Source organism: Rhinatrema bivittatum, chromosome 5, assembly GCF_901001135.1.
Source record: "Rhinatrema bivittatum chromosome 5, aRhiBiv1.1, whole genome shotgun sequence".
NCBI lineage: Eukaryota > Metazoa > Chordata > Amphibia > Gymnophiona > Rhinatrematidae > Rhinatrema > Rhinatrema bivittatum.
In genome coordinates this window covers 384,589,582-384,612,114 of record NC_042619.1, presented here as the reverse complement: position 1 = coordinate 384,612,114, position 22,533 = coordinate 384,589,582, and the positions used below count along the sequence as shown (strand labels likewise).

Sequence of the window (22,533 nt, the reverse complement as noted above, 5' to 3'; positions counted from 1 at the left end):
AGTTCAGTTCTAGTGCAACTGAAAAAAAAAAAAAAGAAGAAGAAGAAGAATGATGCTTGATGAATAGACATTGGCAATTGACCGCACTGGGAGAGGCAAAATGAATGTTGGCCTTTAATATAAGTACCGGGGACAGGCTCTGCAGCTCGCCAGGTGATCGGAAAAGTTATCACCTGATCCCATACTGTGTAAGCAGCTTAGGCACTGTCTTGGATCCAAACAAGTTGCCCAGAGAAAGAGAAGGTCCCTCAGATTCTGATTGTGCAGAGCAGACCTGTGCTCACCACGGTTCTAACAGATGCATAAACTTTCCAATTGCAATAGGATAATTCCTTGTGTGTGTGTAATACTGTATTATACAGATGCTATATACACTGTGAGCACACACTGTTTACAGTAGATTCAAACACAAGCAAAATGCATTTGTTAATTTGGAAGGTTTGAAAGTTGTCTGTCACTTGGGGGAACGCACTAGAAAGCATGGACACGATGAAATGATGCAGTACTTAGGAAAGATCGGCGAATTGGCTTTCAGCTGATCAAATGGTGGTTCCCCGGATAGGTATTAACATTCGCGTAGAAGCAATGATCTGGGGGGGGGGGGGGGAAAATAGTATTTTATGTTTCCTTCCATTTGTTTTTTTTTTTTTTCTCTTTCCGAGAAGGCGTTTGCTTTGCTTACGGGGCCGATCCTGATTAATTAAACCCATCTTGCTCATTATTGGTTTGAGCTGTGCGGATTCTCCCAGCGATCCTACACTTCCAGGCAAAGAAGAAAAGAAAGTGACACCGCGTTTCAATAAAATTGGCAGAACACGGGGTGGTATTAGAGAATAGAGAAAAAAAAAAAAACAACAACGAATCCAGCAGCAGGGCATTTGCAGCAATAATAATAATAACAATAACAACAATAACAATACTGAAGGCAAAGCAGGGAATTAAAAAAAAATGCCAACTTTATTTCAGGACAGCAGGGCAAGCAAGCTGCGGATATTTCCGTGTGGCAGTTTATTTTCGTATTTAATCCGTTCCCCAGGAGATTACGCGTAGCCTAACCCGCGTTGGATGGAAACATCAATGCGCAGTGCTCGGTAAATGCAAAGTGCAACCCTAACTGGTTTCCAAAAGTGCGATTCTCTTCCAGAAATACGCGTTTAAGGGCGCGCTGGGTACCTAGAAATCAGATGAACTTGTTTTAGTAACTGGCATTTTACAGGATAGCACAGTTAGGATTCGTAGACATTTCAAATACAATAAAATCCTCACCCCCCCCCCCCAACCCACACCGCGCGGATGAAACGGCACCGCGGCTGCGAAATACACGGGGGGTTGTTGTATGAGCTTGGTGGAGCCCGCGCTGAGAGGAAGGCGAGTGAGACGGCAAAGTTTGGGGAGGGGGACTAAAGGTACCCCCCACCCCCCCCCCTGGCTTCCGAAACGAGTCGTCTCGCCCTGCGTGGCACAACAGACAGACAAGGTAAAAAAAAAAAACCAAAAAAAAAACCAAACAAACAAACAAGTAGAACAAAGCGCATTATCTACCTTCCGCCTCTCCGTCCTCTTATCAGTTTCCAAATTTATTTTTTTTTATGTTTTATTATTTTTTTTTTAATGATTTTAATGTTGAATCTCCTTTCGTTTCCTCTCCATGGCTCTCAGCTTGCCTGCAAAAAAAAAAGGACTGTGTGACTGTGCCGCCGAGGAAGGGATCTCCCTATAATTAATCAATAGTCGCCCAGGACTTTGATAGGGACATCCCTTTTTTTTTTTTTTTAACAGAAGGCGAGTACCTGTTTTGTTTACTTTGCCCTCCCTCCCCCCTCCTCCTCCCCACTCCCCCTCCCCCACCGCTTTGCTCCGGCTTGTTCGTGGGGGGGGGGGGGAGGGGGGCTCTTTTACGCGTCTAAATGAAGATACCACGATGGCAAACAGTGATGAAAGGCAAAGCAAGCCAATTGCCTGGCCTGAGGTTGGAGGGGGGGGGAGAGAGAGAGAAAGCTTGCTTGCTCGGTACAGCACTCGGTAATTGCTGGAGACAGGGAGAGCTGGGGGGGGGGGGGGGGGGGATGGGCCGAGGTGGCCCCGTGTATAAATAGTGGGATCTGAAATTGAAAGGCATAAATAACCGCAAGGAAGTGCGATCCAAAAACCCTATGCAGCCCGTCCTCCGCGCGCAGATCAAAATTGCACCGGGAGACCACCAGATCTCCCTACCGGCGAGGAAAAGAAAGAAACCACCCAGTGGATTGTCTTGTGGGATAGAGAGAGAGAGAGAGAGAGAGATACTGCAAAAAATAAAAAACTCGCCGGGCAGCTATGGAAGAACTTACGGCGTTTGTGTCCAAATCTTTTGACCAGAAGAGCAAGGAGGGCGGCGGCGGCGGGGCCAGCAGCGCCACGGGCAAGAAGGAGTCTATCACCTACAGGGAAGTTTTGGAGAGTGGCCTGGCCCGGGCCCGGGAGCTGGGCCACTCCGACGGCCACCCCCAGGACGGCCCGGACGGCGGCAGCGGCGGCGGCCATTGCCCGCTGCATCTCTTCAAGGAGCAGGCGGAGGACGAGAAGGAGAAGCTGAAGGAGTTCGGCCCGGGTCGGGCGTCGGAAGGTAAGCGGGCGCGGGGCCGGCCCGAGGAGCTCTCTGAATGCAACCCACCCCCCCCCCCCCCCCACTCCCTCTCTCACCCCCCTCCCCATGCTCCTTCCACTTCGGGAAAAAAAAAAACAAAACAAAAAACTATTCGTTTCCTTTCTAAAGCGGCGGCTGAAAAGCAAAAAAATAAAATAAAATAAAATAAAAATAACGCAGATCAGGTTTCCACTTGTGACAGCAGGAGAATAAGTTGCCTTTCGTTGGTTCCGATTGGACCATTTCTAAGTTCCAGGGAGGTTTATGTTTCGGATGCTCATAAAGATTCTCCAAGCGGGAACTTTCTAAAACTATAAGATTTAAATTGAGCCCCCCCTGCATGGAAAGAGAAACTGTCCCCTCCGTACAAAGAGACTTCCCCTTCCACTAGCAAGGATGGTTTTAGGGTTTGGTTTTTTTAGAAATGATCTTTATTTTGTTCGGAGAGGAAAAGGCCAAAATAAACAATGCTGAAACAGTCCTGCTTTTTTTTTTTTTTGTTTCTTTTTTTTTTTTAAGAAGCGAAACTCGGGGGGCGATTCCTTGTTAGCGTCCCCCCCCCCCCCCCCCCCCCGGTGCAGAGGGCCTAGTCGGAGAGGCGGATAGACAGACAGACCATCGCCGGCACAGATGGAGCTTTTGCGAGCCTCGCATTGCACAGGTGTTTGTTTCTGTGCTACAGGTCCCTTGCAGCCCCCCCCCCCCCCGTCGGTGGCATCAGAAGGCCACACTGCGGTCCTTTCCCCCCCCCCCCCCCCCTCCGTCACCTCCTGGGCAGGGCACAAGCCATAGCTTTCTGCTTCAGCGGGAGGGCAGACAAAAACATCGGCCGAATTCAGAAAACTTTTATATTATTTTCGGAAGGTAAAAACAGGTGTCCTCTCTTTCTCTCACCCGCTCAGTCTCGGTCTGTGAAATAGATGAATCTTTCTTTAAAGGTGTTTTGTTTTTTGCATTTTTCGATGCCCTCTTATGCTTGTTTAGTGTCGATGATCACACCGATTTGCCTTGCATGTTAAGGAAACAAGCAGATAAGAAAACTATCTCACCGCTAAGGGATGCGTGTGTCAGTGTGTGCTGTGTCTGTGTGAAGTAGAAAAGGGGGTAAGGAAACCTACACATAAATAGTACCTGTTCGGCATTGCAAGCAAAGTGCGGTTCGCCGAAGTAAAGACAGAGAATAGCAAACGCAGGGTACTTCAAATACCGAAAAAAAAGTGTATTTGTCTACATATGAATTCCATTTGAATTAAAATGTGCATACATCATTTACATTCATGGAGCAATTTAATATTTATAGGGTGTGTATGTGCTAGTCCACCCATTATTTCTCTTCCTTTCATATTATATACACGTTTGAGGTGTAAGCATTTTTTAAGAAAACACACGTGAAGCAATCCGGTTATCTAGAAAAGTTTTGCGGTGACCTGGGCTGTGTTTTAATCCGGAGCGTTGAATGATTAGGAAAACAAAGAACAGTTAGGCATGAAAGCAGATTATTTTTTTTATGTGGGAAGAAAATGCTAACTTATTCGAAGAGCAGGGGATTTTTGCAAATAGTGATGATGATAGTAGTATGGATTAGGACAGGATTTGATTAAACCATTCAATTCCGCACCATTGAGTTGTGATCAATGAAGGAACACTTTTGTAAGTCCGAGACATAATTGCATAGAAAACAGGAGCTGAGCTGTCAAACAGATCGTGTTTTGCTGCTGTACCCGGTCCTTGGTGTTTCGGCGTTTCTATCTGGCTTGCTCGCTTCCAGTTGTGTTGTTGAATGCAATAGTTAGATATTTATATTGTCAGAATGCAAGGGGCAATCAAGTTTATGGGGGTAGATAAAAATAATAATAATAATAATAATAATAATATAATAAAGGATTATTAGCTGATTAGAGCTTCACAGGAGTTCTTTAAACACGTCCGTATAATTATTACAGGTTTGCAATTTTGCAGCTTACACTAAGGGCGGTAATAACAGCAGCATCTCAAGAAATGACTTCAGCCTGAAGGAGAAATCGGCCAGAGATTTAAATGTCCTCATGCGTTGTTTTGTTTTTTTGTTTTTTGCTGTCGACGTTTGTATTGTGGAGTGAAACAGAAACTGTAGCCATCGGAAAATAATAATAATCATCATCGTCTTCCTTCTCCCCTCCAGGTTTCAGATCGGATTGTTTCTCTCTCCCAGGCTTAGGTTTCTGTTATTTTGCTGAAGCCGGGGTCGTGCATGGCTGGGGGGGAGGGGGCTGGGGAGCGGGCCCGGGCCCAGAGTACGTGGAGGCCATAATTGGACTCCTATTAGCCACCTAGGGAGTTCCGCTTTCCTTCCGATTGAAGCGACCCCCGATGCAAAGCTCGGGGCTTCCTTCTCATCTCGCGACCAGGGCTGGTTGGTGCTAAAAAGAGTTTTGGGGGGGGGGGGGGGCCGCAAAGCTCCCCCTTTCTCCCTGCCCGGGTGCCGTCCTGGGGACCCCCTTAGTTGTTTGCCGGCCAGGACCATTAAACAGCTGAAAGCTTCCTCTTTAAAAAAAGAAAGAAAAAAAAAAGAGAAATATTTCTGAGGAACTTTCTCAGCACTTAATCAGCACATTGCAGGTTTCAATTAACCTGGCGCAGGCATTTCTCATTTCCAATAGCACGTCTATTTTTTTTTTAACAATATATTGTTTTTTCTCTATATAGTTAATTTTTTTATTTTTATAACGGTGTCTTCTGCTAACGAATTAAAAAAAAAACAACACACCAGACATTTGATTTCTTGGGAGAAAAAAAAACATTGATTGAGCAGACCCTTTTTTTTTTTTTTTTTTTTTTTAATGTAAGGCTTTGCTTATTTATTACTAAGTGGTAAATAAAATGAACCAGGAGAAATATACCACAAATTATCCGAACATTTACTGGTCCGTTACCAGTATGTACATCTGAAGCAATGATACAAAAATAATAATAATAACATTAATATATTAACAGGCATTTACCTGCTCTCGTTGCTCTCCCCTGCATACATTAATCTGAATGAGGGCTATTTGCACGCTGCCATATCTGGTGGGCAGGAGCCGAACGGGGCTCGCTCTCTCCCTTTCAGCTGGGAGCTCGGTGCATTAATACGGTCCTAAGTATTATTGCGGATCGATTGAAAGCACATTACGGACCGCATTGCATAGAATTCCTCTTACATTAACAGCAACTTGCTCTGAGCCGTCTGGGGGGGGGGGGGGGGCGTCCGAAATAATTCCACCCCCCCCCTTGTAATTCATCAGACCCCCCCCCCCCCAAACATTTTTATAACTGGAAGGGGGGAAACGTAGGAACAAGATCCTGGGCTTTGCTCGACTGAAGGGAATTATCCTCCTCATCATCCTCATTATTACTGGGGGAGGGGGGCATTGTAACCGGCCTTTACCTCTTGCCCCCCCCCCCCTTCCCCCGCAGGGATGTACGACTGCAAAGAAAAGCGCGAGGACGTGAAGTCGGAGGACGAGGATGGCCAGACCAAGCTCAAGCAGCGGAGGAGCCGGACCAACTTCACCCTGGAGCAGCTGAACGAGCTGGAGCGCCTGTTCGACGAGACGCACTATCCGGACGCCTTCATGCGCGAGGAGCTGAGCCAGCGGCTGGGCCTGTCCGAAGCGCGCGTGCAGGTAAGGCCGAGCCCCGAGAGAGAGAGAGAGAGCAGGCAGGCTCCCGGTCAGCTCGCCCAGCTCCCTGCAAGTTTCACGACTTCCTTTCCCTATGGGGAGGGAAAAAAAAAAAAGAAATATATATATATACGACTTAGGTCAGCAGCTTGGATTTATTTATTTTTTTTTTAATTTATTAAGATGGGATACATTTAAAAAAAAAATAATAATAATAAAAAAATAAAACCATGTTTGGTGCTTTTTCCATCTAACATTTTACCAAAGCTTCAGTGAATTCCAAGGTGGCTTGTGAAAAGGGCTGATGATTAAGATTTGCAAACGCTCTTGTGTTGCTCCCATGTTATCTCCCTCCTGCACCAACTGCAGTGGGGGGAGAGGTTGCCTGGATTACCAAGAACCGAGGGGGGGGGGGGGGGGTAAAACGTTCCCAGCTGATGTGCCTGGCAGCGGGGCCGCTCGCCGAGATGTAAGCCTGCGCCACCTGGTCTCTGCCTTGCCCTGTCAAGAGTTTGAGCAATCCTTTAAGCTAGAATGTAATAAAGAAACGAGCACGTATTGATTTCCAAGTGCTCGCCCTTTGCAGGAGGCGTTGACGTGAGGCATGCCTCGTGGTTCTGCTCTCCGGATGTCAGGGGTGCCCGAGAGGAGAAGAGGCCAAACCTATATTAGGAAGGGCATGGAAGGAGAAATAACAGAGAGGATGGGATCAACCTGTGGAGTGCGGGGCCACGGCTGCTTGCGGGCAGCAGCAGCACTACGATTTGTTTCTCAGAGAAACAAATCGTGGTGTTGAGCAAACACGAACGAGAAGAGCTTTCAGGCAGGAGTACGAATAATCCACACAGCTAAGAAATGCAGGGGGGGAGCGGGGGCTTTATTTATTTTTCCAAATACATCACGGAAAAGTTTCGTTAAGAAGGAGAATACCTCCTGCATAATGCGAGAAAACGAAATAGTACCTGTCTGACGGCGTCGACTGGCTGCCTGCTTTCGAGCCAGAGGGGGGTAGGGTTTGCATAGGGCTACTTTGAATTTTTTTTTTTTTTTTTTTTTGCCCCATCGAAAGAGCAGCCCTGTCGTCCCCGGTCTCGTTTGCTAGAGTGGAAGGGCCGGATACCAGGGGGGAATAGCGCCCGATATTGCCAGGGTGAGCGCGCTGCAGTCTCACCGAAGATTGATCTAACCGCCTGCTCTAAAATTAATGAAAAGATTAAACTTTCGCTGAAGGGGACGTCAACTTTTATGTCAGCTCCCCGTTCGGCGGCTCTCGCTCTGCAATATCTTCCAGGGCCTTGATGTACTGTTTCGATAAAATTAAATTACTGGTAATTTAATTCTGTACTCTTTTTCTTGCAGTACTTTATTACTGGAGCAGCACCTTAACAGGCTGCTCAAAAGTTGCAGGAAACTGTCTCTTAAATCGCTTGCAGATCCTGAAATGACAAAAAAAAAAACCCCAAACCACACACACAAAAAAATACCCCACCACCCAAAGAAGTGATATTGATTGGAGAGTGAATAAGACAAATGACAATAGTAAAAAAAAGAAAAAAAAGAAAAAAAGATTTTCTTTAACAAAAGAGGAAGTAGGATACACTGTATCTCCTCTTTTGCTAAAGACAATCTGTATTTATCTTTCTATCTATCCAGCTCTAGATATAATACGTACGTACACACACACACACACACACTTTGCGATTTTTTTTTTTAATAGCCGTTCTCTCTGCACAGTCTGTCTCTTGTTATTAAAGGATATAGTTTCAATTTAGAGTGGGGAATTTGCTGTAAATAAATTGAAGCTCCAATGGTAGCTGGTCCTTATTAACCTTTTATTTTTAGTGTAGGACGGGAAAGCCATACCACCCAGCTGTCAGGGTCATAATTGAAAGTTATGAAACCATAGTGAGGAGCAGGCAGTAATTCAATTACAACAAATATCTTTGGGTTTATGGTGCAGGGCTAAATTAAATGTCATTATTCACTGTCTCTAATGGAAATCAAAAGGAAATCAGATTAGAGTATTTGTGAAAGAAATCACTGAGTGATCCTTAATGAAGAAATAACTGTCTAAAACAGTGTACTGCGCTTTACTTAGCATATTCATGACTAATTGGCATTGATTGTGAATAACGCCAAGCCTGATTTATTATCGTTTAACGCACTGGCTAATCCATCACTTTTACTCCTCATAACCTGATTTTTGGTTAGCTGAAGGCAAACTGCGCTTTATTTCCTAGATCTAACTATATTTTCACTTTGAAAGGTGAATTTTATTCTGTACAGCGCCTGCTTACATTTATTTATTTATTTTTTGTTTTGCTTCTGCCTTTTATGCATGCAAAACAATGAAGACATACAATGATTGACTGCAACTACTGAATGATGATCCAAAAAAAAAAAAAAGCAGTACAACACCACATTGTTTTATGAAAAAATCTGATTACTATTTATTGATTTTTTTTTTCTTGGTCTTTTTTCGTCTTTTATAATTTTGACGATTTGGGAGCCTTTATAGTCTGTGTGGAAAATATAAATATAATTTTTTTTTTTTTTTTTTTTTTTTTAGTAAACTTTGAAATATACCATGTACCATGAGAAAACGAAGTCTAAGTGGGTAGGCAGATTTAAGGCTAGGCTGGGGAGATAGTGGCATGGAGTTGTACCGAGCTCTGTACGGATCTTAGACAGGGAGCAAACCTAGCAGGCACTATCAGGACAATAACACACCACAACGTGGAGCAGCAGCAGCGGCACAAGAGTACAGTAGGCCAGTTCTGTACTGCTTCCCTGGGTAATTAATGCCTTCAGAAGATTTTCTTTGCACTAATTACTGCATTCTAAATGACCATCATTAAGGCAACTGGAAAAAAAAAAAAGGTTGCAGGCAAATTTGATGTGGGAAGTACATTTAGTATTAATTAACCGTATGATCACTTGGCAAGTGCAACGGACATCAAAGGTTGAAGGTGTTTGTTGAATTCCAGATTTTTCCAGTAATGTTTTCCCAACAGAGAGAGAGAGAGATTTAAGAGGGATGAAATTTTTTTTTATATATATATTTCTTTCAGGCATTTATACTCAACAGACTCGCTGTACTATTCCGATCTGAAAAATAATGAAAAGATTGATATAATGGCTATAATTACTAGGATTATATTATTTCTATTCTTGTTTTGAGACATTCCTCAGTTGCTGTAATGTCATTCTCCAACCCGAATACATTTTAGCCGTGTAACAGAAATTTAAGAATATTAGCATTTGAAACATAGGAGGTAGCCGATAAACCTAAAGGCAATCAATTTGCTAGTTTGGCATTAACATTTTTTTTTTTATAGATATACTCAGATTATTTCATACTGCACATGGAAACAAAGGTGGCTTGACAGTTAAAAAAGAGTTGTTAGTTGCCTTAACAAAGATGCTTAGCAAGTTTGTAGAAAACAGGATTTTCTTTCTTTCCAAGCAGGGCAGTCATCCCATACAGTCTTGGACCCTGAATCTTGCCTTATATGTATAAGGTCTGAGCTGTAGACACATAATCTGTTTTCTTCAGATTGTTAGGAGCATAGCATGTAAATGTGTTATAATTATTTAGGGACCTACCCCTCCCCCCCACCCTCAGAATTAAAAAAACATAATACTAAAGTTTATTAAATCCATAGCATGAATGCTAAATAACCTGAAAACATGCACCGAGTGGAGTTCAGAAGCAATTATTGCACGGTTTCCCTGTCAGCAGCAGAGCAAATTGCACTCCTGTCTCTTTTACGCGAAGAGCTGATTAAAGTTGCTTGGATCCCTTGCACACGTTCCACACTTTCCTTTCTCAGCACCTTTTCTGGTTTTTTTTTTTTTTTTCAGGTCTGGTTCCAGAACAGAAGAGCGAAGTGCCGAAAACAGGAGAATCAAATGCATAAAGGTAGGTACTGCAGACTCCTCCTGGAGGAATTTTCCCCCGGTATCTCAGTAAGTGGGGTGCCAGGTGCCGCAAGGTTGCACACTAATCTACTCCTTGGGCTATGTCATATGGGAAGATTGGTACCTTGGAGAAATGCCTTGTCTAAAAACTGACAAATCTTGCTTTGCCTTGTAGGTGTAATCTTGGGAAACGCCAGTCATCTAGATGCCTGCAGAGTGGCTCCCTATGTGAACATGGGAGCATTAAGGATGCCTTTCCAACAGGTAGTTTCTTTAATATTTTTTTTTTTCCTGTTACCTCAAATAAATTAGCAGCAGGACTCTGAGAGAGGACAGGGACAAGGGCTAATGTAACAAGACTTATGCATTAGCCAAAAGCTCAGTGGAGGGGGGGCTAATAGCAGAAAATGAATGAGGCTCATTTACAGTCTTGACTGCAAAAGCACCATCACGGCATTATTTAGTGCTGCAGTGTACCCACCAGAAAAACGTAGCACCAGACCAACTTATTGCAGAGGCAGAAAACGAATAACGGGGCACACGCACTTGCGGGAGAATTTTCGAAAGGAATAATGCATGCACATGTAACGTACTCTTGTAGCCATTTTCAAAAGCCATTTGCCCATGTTGCGTGCACTTTATTCAATGACATATACTGCAGCAATTTTCAAAAGCCCCCACTTGCACAGGGACCATGCATTTACAAGTGCAGAACCCAGTTTTAAGAAAGCGAATGCTTTTGGAAATCAGGCCCGTAGCATTTTTTTCTACATAGACACAGAATGGTAGGAAGCAGGACTGGGTCTAGGGTTATGGTGCCCATAGGCAGAATGCTGGGGGGGGGGGGTGAGGGATTTCACTCCTGGAAAGGAAAGAGCAGGTGGGCGTTCCTGGTTTTTGGGTGCCTTCAGTACTCGATGCCCTCGGCAGTTGACCATGCCAAAATCCGCCCCCGGGAGGGAGGCCTAAAATGGGGAAGGCCCCTTAGTACAGTTGGCCAATTATTATGTAGCAGTACTGAAGTGCTTAAGTAGGAAGTATCTCGGCCATGCAGATAAAGAGATCCGTTGGAAAAATAGAGCTTTTCTCATTGATTTCTAAAAGCCTGCAAAATTGTGACAAGTGGGCAGTTTTATAGGAAAACCCAATATGAAAAAAAAAAACCAAAAAACAGTGGGGGATATTTTTTTTAAACCTTTGTGATGACATTTTTCCTACTTTCCAGGGCTGGGAAATGCTGAGCACAAAGAAAGCTAGGCAGGTACAATTTCAATTTACACATGTGATTATGCAGACTTTCTGCCTGGTGCCCCTTGATTTTAATATCAAACTAAAGTTCACCTGTAAAAGATGCCGTTAGCTTGTGAATTGCATCCTCGTGTGATTTGACCTTTATTTCCAGTGCTAACAGGGTGTAAATTGAATGTTTATTTAGCACCAGTGCTAAGTATTTATAAAAAAAAAATAAACCCCAATGTATTAAAAGGCACTAAAAAAAGTTCACACTTTAAGAAGTTTGAATTTTAGAAAATGCAAAAGAAGAGAAGAAGAGCGCCAGCTTGCCATGCCCTTCATTAGAATATTAAGCAATAGGCATGGCAAATAGGTAATGCAAGGAAAAGGGAGGAATAGCTAAAATAAGCTGAATTGGGGAATTTATCAAGGTAACCATGCCTTGGAGAAGAATAGTGCCAAAAATACCACTAAAATAAAAAAAGAGCCAATCAATGTACACAATTACTTAAAAGGTTCAGTCGCACTGTGATCATTTGTGTAGTTAACCAACGGAGCAATGTTGGCATGTTATGTTTGCATCATAGATCGAGAGGGCACCTGACGACAATATGCTGCTTCCAAGCCCGTGAAGCAGCATCTGTCAGCCCCATCCAGTCCCTCATTAACATCATCCAATCTCTCACCCCCTCATTAGCACCATCATCTCCTGATAACCATCAGTCCCTCCAAGGATGATCCGGCCCCCCTCTCACACACACACACAAGGCCCTTCCAATTACCCCCAAAACTTGAGGCAAGTCCCACCCCTCCCCTCCCATCCCTTTGGGTTTACCATTACATAGGTAATCTTGTACTTATGGGTATTTGAGACATGAGAAAGCTCTTCTACCGATATCACGTTTCTGTCATGTGATAGGTGAAGCACCACCTAGCCATTCAGCCATTGCAGTGATCAAGCAGGAGGCCTTTGATGACCCTCCTGAATGGTTAAGCTATCATTCTGGTGAAGTGGGAAGGGAGTCAGGGGAAAGCCAGAGAGGGCCCAGGGGATTGGTCTTCCTCAGGGATTAGAGTGATGGCTTTCAAGGGAGGGGGGGTTATCCTATGGCTATCAATGGAGGAGGGGGGAGATTGATGGCTATCGGTGGGGGTTGATGGTGCTGACGAGGAGGATCAGAAGATGTGATCAAAGGGTGCTGATGGGGGGGATCAAATAGTGCTCAAGGCCATTGGGTTTCATTTGTCATTGGAGGATGAGGTTTTTTTTTAGTGTTGGGAGAGGAAATTCCTCCTGGTACTCAGCCCTTTCACTTCTGTCTGGTCAGTAAGGTGGATTTCTAGATGCAGGTTTTAGGCCTTAATTTACATGGTAAAGATTTAACGTCTGCTCTGTAGCTGGTGTTAAACACTTTGGTGTTAGCAAGCACAAAGTAAGCAGCACATGAAGGAGAATACCATTCTGTTTTCCATGCAGATGCCAAGATCTCATTTTCAAGCACATGCACACTAATATTAGCATGAACAACATGCTAACATCTTCTGACTCCGGTTTAGTGCACATGCTAAACTATTGTTGCTTAGGACGCTATTTAGCCCATGCTGAACATCCTAGCAGGCATGCTTCATTTTATGCATAAACCTTCAAAATCTCTTCAAATTTCTTTGTCCTCTCAAGTAATTCTGAGCTTTCAGTACTCTGCTGTGCCTTTTAAAGAAATATTAAACATTGACATCATAGCCCCCTCCCATAAAAATCCATTCATGACTTCTAGTATTACATCATTATTAAATGGCTATTTTATATTGTGATGGAGTCAACACAAAAGGGGGCTATAGATGAAATCTGAGGAGATTCTTTTAATTAAGAAGTAGAGCTATAAAAATGAAGGTGGATAATGAAAGTAATATATGGAATATGGTATATCATGCAGTCATAATTATTTGTATTGTATGTATGCACGTACTCGAAATACTGTGTGGAGAATGGGTAGGTATTTGAAGTTAGTTATATGAAGCAGAAATATACAGAGTATAACTTCATCTCCAACAAAAAGAACATCTTAAGCCACTTTCATTTTTTCTTCTTATAGACCATCCTTTTTAGAACAAACTCAGACTGGCTTACCATGCCAATATAATACACCCAATAAAAAATGCAATTCATAATATCACATAGAAATAAAATAGCAAAGCAAATCAATCAATACAAACTAAATAATGAAAATACACCTAGCAGAAATAAACAGTCAGATAGCCGGCTAAGTAGCGGCAAATATAGTAGACATGCTTGATGAATATCCCATGTAAGTCAGCCAGATAAGTCTTACCTGGCTAACATACTTAGCTGGCTCTGAATATTGACCTCTGAATTTTGGGAGCCCCCATCAACAGCACATTACAATAATCCAACTTTGCTGTGAAGGTTGCATGGATAATCTTAGCAAAGATGACTTTATGAAATGAAGGTTATAGCTAGCTAGTGAAATAAAGATTTCATTTTTTTTTCTGTGTCTTATTAAATGGTGTATTTTGCCATCTATTTTGTTTGTCTGTTTCCAAACATAAAATCTTAAAAAAAAGCAAAGGGTACTCAATTGTTTATCTTGACTTTGTATTGCTTTTAAAAATAAATTTACACACATGCCGATAGCTTTCCATTTGCTTTCTCTACATCCTGAGATTTACTTTCTAATTAGTGCTTGTCTGGTAAAACAAAAAATCCCCCCCCCCCCCCTCTCATTTAGTATCAGTGTCTGAATTACATTGACCCCCATTACTTTAGCATCAGAAGATACATTTCTCTGGCACTAAATTATTCATGCCAGCACTATACTAGGCTACATTTGCCTAGCACTGACATGATACCTCAGCCTCCCAACATGTAAAGAGACCAAAAGGCTCATAGTTGCATGAATCTCTTCCTGCTTGTAGACTATGTTGGAGTTCAGCCATTTTATTGGAATCTATCTATCTATCTATCTTTACATCTTATAAGTGAGATCATTTACAGCTGTACAGCTTTGAGCAAAGATTCAGAAAGCAGTTGCAGAATTTATCCAGGGAGTGTGCCTTTTTTATACAAAATGGGGACAGTGCGGAGACGGGCTGGGTGCTTTTCATCCTATGGAAAGAAACAAATCCGGGGCTGCTTGCTCAGCAATCTGGATCTTTGGGTGGTGACAGGGGCGAGACCAGTTAGCAGCTCTAGTGTTTACTGTAGACACTCTAAAAAGAAGGGAGTGCACTGTATACACCAGCCCAAGGGGAGAAAGTCAACGGAGTGCACTTATGCCCTGGTGCTGCTGTCCAGCCGTACACAGAAGCTGACTGTGCTTCAGCACCTTAATCACGTTTGCTTAACAAAATATTACAACTAAGAATTATATATAGATTTATATATTAATTAAAAATAGTTATTTTTGCATGAAACATATCAGATCACAGCCTGTGCTCAGGAATAAAGGTGCCAGTGTGTGTGCTGTGAAGCCAGGTGGTGGGTTTTCCTTCTACTTGCCGGGGAAAAAATTACAGCTATTTTATATATTACAGTTTAATGAGCGAGAAAATGTCCAGACAAATATTTTGATAGCGTTTTTACTTAGACTTCTATAACCAACAATATTAAACTAATGCACGGCAAGATTAATGGGTTAAGGGATGGATTTAGTGTAGGGAATACTTGTGCTTTTGAACTAGAGACTCTTTCAAAAAGTGGCCAAAACAGATGTTCAAGTATTTGGTTATTGTGTGCATAATTCAGCCATTCCTTCACTATGTTGCTTCCCCATCAGACAAATATGCAGGTTTACTAGAAAATGTGCCTGCTTTGATTAAAACATTTCTAAAACGGGTAAGCTAAGTGTGCAACTCGAAAACTCCCTTGAACATTTGTTTTGCTCAATTGCGATAATAGTCTTAGATCTCTGAGTATAGTGGAGCCAGGGAGATCAGCTAAATTTCAGGTTTTGAAAATCTCCGAATTACTTGCAGCCACATTGTGAAGTATGCTCGTGCTTTTGAAATTCAAAACAACTGTACCTCTTTTGTGATTATGCAATGAAACAGCTTTGTTTGAAAGTCCACTATTTCTGCCACCTTATTGCTGCAATAAATTGCCCTTACAACTTGAAACTGATATATGCAAGGTTTTCTATGATACCTTGTTATGATGTCACTGTGAATCATATCCTTTTCTGAATATAGCGTTAGACTATCTAGAATGTGGGGCTCATATAATAAGAGAGTATAATGCAGCTTTAAACTTAATACAATTTAGTGCTGTATTGCCCCCATGCTTAATATTTTAGCACCAGATTAATTTAATATATCATCTAGAGCTGGAAAAAATGAGGCTATGCACCATTCAAGGCTAATTCTAAAAGTGAACTGTCAGAGACAGGGACAATAAATAGCGCCCGTCGCACATCATCAGAGAGGAGAGTGATGGCGAAACTGGTTTTAGTGTACAGGACAAAAGAGCTAGGACGGTTCATCAAATGAATTCAGAGAGCTTGTGAGAGCTATTTCTATGCAGGGAAAAACATTTTTCTAACTTAGCAAAATCACTCAAGGGTAGGGCATCCAAGTTCTCAGTTTCCTATGGCAGTGATTTTCCAGTATAGAGCAAGATTCCAACCAGTGCATGTTCCTACAAATAGACCATTAGGCATGATTTTATGACTATAATGCCCATTTTCTGTTTCTGCAGAGATAACAGGGTGTCCCTTAGCTTGCATGGTATTAGTGACTTCAGCTGATTTGAGTGCCCTTAGGATATGTAAGAAGTCTCATTAGTATCTTGCTCTAAAAGTAATGTGTATTGTCAGTGTGAAAAGAAAGTACACCACTCCCCATTGAGAAGGATTGTAAGCGTGCTCACAATCTCTGTCTGCATCTATGCAATGAAAGGGAGTACAGAGGAGTCAAGATTTAGAGCTCTGTTTGGGTGCCATCTCTTCACAGAATAGTGGCAATGGGCCTATCCCACAGGAGTGTGTTCCTGCTCCAAAAGGTGGCTGGGACCTGAGAGAAAGGTGAGCCAGGCCTGCTCAGATGTAGGACTCCAGGAAGGGAAAAGACCTAGGAGTTCAGAGAACATTCTGAAGAGGTGTTCCTGAGGAAAATCAGAGACTGCAAGAGGCCCAAGATAGAAGGGGTCTGAAGAGGTGTTCCTGAGGAAAATCAGAAACTGCAAGAGGCCCAAGATAGAAGGGGATTCTTCAGTAGGAATGTATGAGTGTATTTGGGAGGTGCTCGCGGAGAGACATACTGCCTGAAAAAATCCACAAAGACTGAGCCAGCAAATCAGCCAGAGATTACAGAGAGATGGAGAGATGGAGAGTCAAAAAGGAACAGAAACATGATGTCAATTGTCTTTAGACTGCCCCAGAAACTAATGGCCTAAAATCTGGAGAGGCAAATCCAGGCAGCTGATGGTAAAAAGTCTTCTGCTAATGCCAACCACCTTTCTCTCGGGTTAAGCCCTCAGGTACATGTGGCTTGTGAGGCACGAGAAGCAGGCAATAGGTAAAATCAGCAACAGAGATGGTCTCTGGATGGGCCCCTTGTGTGGCCTTGCAAGAAATGTATTCAAAAGATGAGGTACCTGGAGGTCAGATGTATCAACCCAAGATCTTTCTTCAGGGTCATACTCTTTCCAGTGGACCAAGTACTCTACTCTTTTAGGGAATAGCCATCACTGCTATTAATTGCATCAGTAGCATGGGTAATTGTCAGGTTCTTGTGCCCTGGTTTGTCCTCTGTTGGAAACAGGATGCTGGGCTTGATGGACCCTTGGTCTGACCCAGCATGGCAATTTCTTATGGCACATTTTAGAGTCCAAAATATCCTCATCATCAAATTCAGGCTAGCCATCAATCCGGGGGCATTCCTTGCATTTTAAAAGGATCTGGTTTAGCTAGCTTCAACAAGAAAATGTGGAATGATGATGGTATCTTAAGAGAGTTGGGAAGCTGAAGGTGCATGGTTACTGGATTGATTTTCTCATTAATGGAATTTTGCTTGTAATCCACTTAGTAAGGGTTCCTGTATAGGCAGAATAGAAATTGTAAAATTAATAAATAAGCAAATAAATAAATAAATATGGCCCTATGCACTTGGGGCTGAGTTTAACAAAGGGAATCCTTAGATGTACATTCTTGGAAGACCATCAGACCTTATTATCGATCTGAAACTAGTGTTCACATCTGAAGAGGGCGTCAGTGGCACTCCCTGCTGCAAGAGGGTCCCGATAGGCACAACTCCATGCCGCGCTGAAGATTAAAGTCCATGGTCCCTGCCGCGAAGCTCAGCGGCTCCTGTGCTGCGGAGGTAAGCACAGAGTCATAACAAATCTTTACAAATGGTCCTCCAGTATCTGGCAACAAATTGTGGACTTTGATTTAAAACAATAGCAGACAGAATTCCATGTAAATGGGCCACCTTACAAACAGAGATGATGGCCGGTTGATGGGGCCAAAGATAGCTTAGAAACAGGGATAAAGTGCATTTTTCAGGAAAAATGGTCCACTATCATTAAGATAGCTGAATAATTAGTGAAAAGCATAAAGTTTGTGATGAAGTCAGCAGAGAGATGAGTGAACGATGCAAAAGGAATCAGGTTCGAGTCGCCAACAGGTTTGGACCTTGTTTCTAGCACATATTGGACAAGTCAATATGTAAATTATGCAGGGGAGGCCCCCCAGAAAGCCCTGGAAATGAGTTCAAAAGTTTTCTTTATTCCTGAGTGTTCAGAGACTTTGGAATCATACCCCCATTTGTGAACATCTGGACAGCAAGTGTCTGGAATGAAAGTTTGCCTGATGGAAACCTCTGTAGGAGATTCCTGGATTGAAGATTCAGGTGGATTTTCAACAGGTGCTTGCAACAATCCTGGAGGCTGTATAATGGGGCTGTATAATGGGGTCTTAACATTCTTCAAGTCAGGAGGACAGGAGATGACAATGAAAAAGGGCGAAGAACATGAATCGTTAAGCTGACTGGGGGTTCAGACATTTGGCAGCCACAATATAAAGTTTTATGATCCATAAGGGCTTATGATCAGAAAGGTGGTTCTTTCCAGCATGTGTCTCCACTCTTCCAAAGCCCGTTTAATGACAAGGAGTTATCGGTTTCCTGATTCATAGTTGTGCTCCGAGGAAATAACTTTCAAGAAAGGTAACAACAAACAGGTATCCAGAATCTGGATCTGGTCTTTGTGACAAGACTGTACCTATGCCAACCTCAGGAGCATCCACTTGTAAGATGAAAGGCTTGGCTGGATCAAGATGACACAGGATTGGGTCAAATAAGAATTCTGTGCAGACAGACAAAATCCAACCTAATGAAATTGTCCATTGCTCCGGAGTCGGGGAGGGTATCCACTGATCCGGATGTCCAACACAAGCAGACTGAGAGATGCCGGGCCACATGATTAAGAGATACATCAACAAGGTGCAAAGGAATCTGGTCCTGTAATGTTGGTGATGAATGTTCAACAGACCTGGGTTTACGAGGACAATTTCTAAATGAACATCCAAGCAAACACAATAGAAGGAAAGCCCCAGTTGCCTCTTGCTATCTTTCTCCATTTGGGAAAGTGAGTGTCTCAGAGTTGGTCCAGGGGATTGCATGGGTTATATGGTTCCTAGAAGAAGGCTGGAGCTCCAACTGACATTCTCGGATATAGGTGTCTGAACACAGAATGAAGAGGATTAAGGAATCCAACTCTAAAAGCAATTCCCAGCAGATCAGCTCATTCTTGATCCGATCCACTAATCCATTTCAGAAGGCCGCAAGGCAGCCCATCTCTGCCATGACTGTAAAGAATTCCACAGCATACTGCCCAGTGGAAGGGATTCCTTCATGTGGAGAACGGAGGAAGAGGCTTAAATCAAGTGTCTTGGGTTATACAAATTGCATTTAAACCCTGTGACAAAAGCATTACAGTCCAAAATAAAGGGGTCCCGTTTTTCCCAAAGTGGGGTAACCTGCCTAGTCAATAGCAATATTATGTTTGCCACTCTTGATTTATGGTCAGGAAAACAGGAGGCTTGCAGGGAAAATACTATGAGCACTGATTCAGAAAGCCACAGGATTTTGTATCTCCAGTGTATTGCAGGTGGGTTTTCTATTTGGGACTGCTTAAGCTCATGCTTCACAGCTGCAGGAGGCGTAGGAGCAGGCAGAGAAGCTTTCTGTGATCTAGAGGCCCCAGGATGGAGATTCTGGGCAAGCATATTAAATTGTTCCTGCAGGCTTACCAAGCATTGGTTCAGCTTTCCTAGGAGCTTACTCTGGACTACCACACATGCATCCACCTTGGTGAGTCCATATTGGCCAGAGTTGATTTGACATCAATTGTCTAGGTTGCCTCAGGCATGAATGGCCTAATGTCTGGAAAGGTAAATCCAGGCAGCTGACAGTAAAAGGTCTTCCATCTATGCCAACCACCTTCCCCTCGGGTTGAGCTCTCTGTTATTGGTGACTGGTGAAGCATGAGAAACAGAGGTAGCTCTCTGATACAAATAAGAAACAAGAAGATGGAACAGAGCATGAAGCAGGAGAATACTAGGAAACCAAGAACACAACAGGGCCTTGCATGATCCATGACCCTCCTCATGTGACCCTATGCCCAAGAGGTGACCAGACAGAGGTTTCATATTTATTAGGTAGTTGCCTGCCTTTTTATACATAGTGCAATGAAGGTGCAAGGCAAACTCTTACCATTCTGGGGTTATTCAGCAGTGGCATTAAACAACACCAGCCTCATCTATTTGTCTTGCTTAATAAATGTCTCTAGCACTTTAGCCCCAGTCTGTTGGGGTGCAGAGCAATTTATACGATGTTAAATGTTGATACATATGTCCCTGACATTACCTATACATTTTAGTATGTTTAGACAGTTCTACCACTGTTCTCAGTGGAGGTAAATTTCAAAGAGTTATGAGGGGGCTGTACATGTAAAATTAGCATATATGCACAAAAGTAGCATGTGCCTGTACATAAGCTACTTTATAAATGATGAGAAAATGCACGTACTTGCAGTACCACATATAAGTGTGAACAGGAAATAAAGGGCGGTTTAGGGGAAGTTTGGAGTTTGGAAACTGATGCACAAATTGCTATTTTGAAAGCGTCGGACAGGCGTAAGTTGTACAACAAAGGTAGTGGGGTTTTAGATAGGGCTGGGGGGGGGGAGGGGTTAGGTAGGGGAAGGGAGGGGAAGGTGCGGGGGTGTGGAAGGAAAGTTCCCTCCAAAGCCGCTCCGAAAACGGAGGCAGGCTGGGCGGCTCGGCGCGCGCAGGCTGCCGATTTTGGGCAGCTTTGCGCGCGCCGACCCCGGATTTTAAAGGATACGTGCGGCTACGCGCGTATCTATTAAAATCCAGCGTACTTTTATAAAATCTACCCCTTTGTGGGCAGAAATACACTTAGCTGCCTAAGTAAGATTTTATCTGGCTAACTTACGTGGGATTTTCAGCAGCACGTTTGTGCTATGATTATTTTACTGTTAAATGGTTGATAAGAATGTTTTTTTTTTTTTTTTTTGAAACTTTCTTTATTAAATTTTTAAACAGTTTCCAAGTTAACAATACTGCATCGTATCTAACACTTCACACTGAAATCATATCCACCCCCCTTACCCCCCCATCCCCCCCCCCATTCACTCCCCATCCCAGACACATCATACACGAGACAACTGATATAGTGTATCCAGTAGGCATGGAAACAGCCGTACAGAACCCTAGGCGTGGCGCTGTCCAATTTCTCCCTATCAAGAAGCTCGTACGGCTCCCCAATAGCATAAAATCACCTCCACTATCCCAAACATTACTGCATCCCTAAATTCACAGCCTGCGGCTTTCGACCCTCTCCGGAACTCCTGTACTTATAGCCCGTGACGGTTAGTATAAGGTCCCGTCTGGCATCTGTGAGAGTCCACCACAGTCTGTTCCAAATTGCCATACAGTTAGCCTGCTTAGCAGGGGATTGGTACTGCGCTGTCCAGAATTCGTGTTGCAGTAAGGCTATCAGCCGCGAATGCCAATGTCCTCGTGTGGGTCGATCCTGTGAAATCCACTGTGACAGAATGGTCTGGAGTGCAATTAGCAGGGCCTTTTCCAGGAATGTCCAATCCCCATCCGGCAAGTCCTGTAAGGTAAGGGTGTTAGGAAGGCGAAACAGACATACCCTAATATCCCTAGGAATGGAAATGTGAAGAATCGTCTCTAGATTCTGCAGCACTTCCTTCCAAAACATCATAATTTGAGGGCATTCCCACATACCATGTACAAAGGTACTCCGTTCCCCCTGGCATTTAATACATACTGCAGAATCACATAATCTCGCGGCATATCTTTGAGCCTGTGAGACATACATGCCGTGCAGGACCTTAAAACCAATTTCTTGAAGAAGAACATTTTCTGACACCTTAGCACTTTTTTCTAAAATTTCCCCTATGTCATTGAGAGCCAGATACACATTCGCCATTCTCACCCATTTATTTTGTATCTCCAATTTGGCCGTCCGAACCGGAATTTCCCGTAAGGCGTGGGATAACGAAGAGCAGGAATGTCCTGTCTTGGCTCTCGGCCCAAAGAAAGCTCTCAAAGTATCCCACCTGGCGTCCAGCTTGTAAGCTCCCAAAAGTGCATGCACATAATGCCTAACTTGCAGAAAAGCAAAGAAATCCTGTTTTGGGAGCTCATATGCAGCCTGCAACTCCTGAAACGACCACATAATCCCTGTACCCGGCGCAAAGAGCTGATAGATGTTCTGTACCCCTTTTGTACACCACCTGTGGAACACCAGTCCCATCAAGCCACTGGGGAACATAGGGTTGCCCCATAAGGTTATGTATGGCGTGCTAATGCCTCCTAAGGATAATTTTTGAAGACAAAGATATCTCCAGGCCTTCCTCCCCACGCTGATAATCATGTGACTATTATAAGATGCGGGCACTTGCGCCCCCGGGATTTGTATCAGCATTTCCGGACTATATGGATGTAGCCAACCCAGTAAAAACCGTCTGGGCGTATATTTCCCTGTATTTTCCAATCAGTCCTGTACGTGGCGCAGTACACAGGCCAAGTTATATTCCCTCCAGTT

General features: G+C 43.3%; 1 protein-coding gene across 1 annotated transcript in view; it reads left to right on the top strand.

Moving 5' to 3' along the window:
- Positions 1 to 2,149: 2,149 nt before the first annotated feature.
- LOC115091723 (short stature homeobox protein) overlaps positions 2,150 to 22,533 on the top strand; it is a 34,820-nt gene continuing 14,436 nt past the window's right edge. The window contains exons 1-4 of the mRNA XM_029601881.1: positions 2,150 to 2,605; positions 6,062 to 6,270; positions 10,132 to 10,189; positions 10,364 to 10,452. Coding sequence (XP_029457741.1) covers positions 2,317 to 2,605; positions 6,062 to 6,270; positions 10,132 to 10,189; positions 10,364 to 10,452 — 645 coding nt within the window. The 5' untranslated portion in view covers positions 2,150 to 2,316. The remainder of the gene's footprint in view (positions 2,606 to 6,061; positions 6,271 to 10,131; positions 10,190 to 10,363; positions 10,453 to 22,533) is intronic.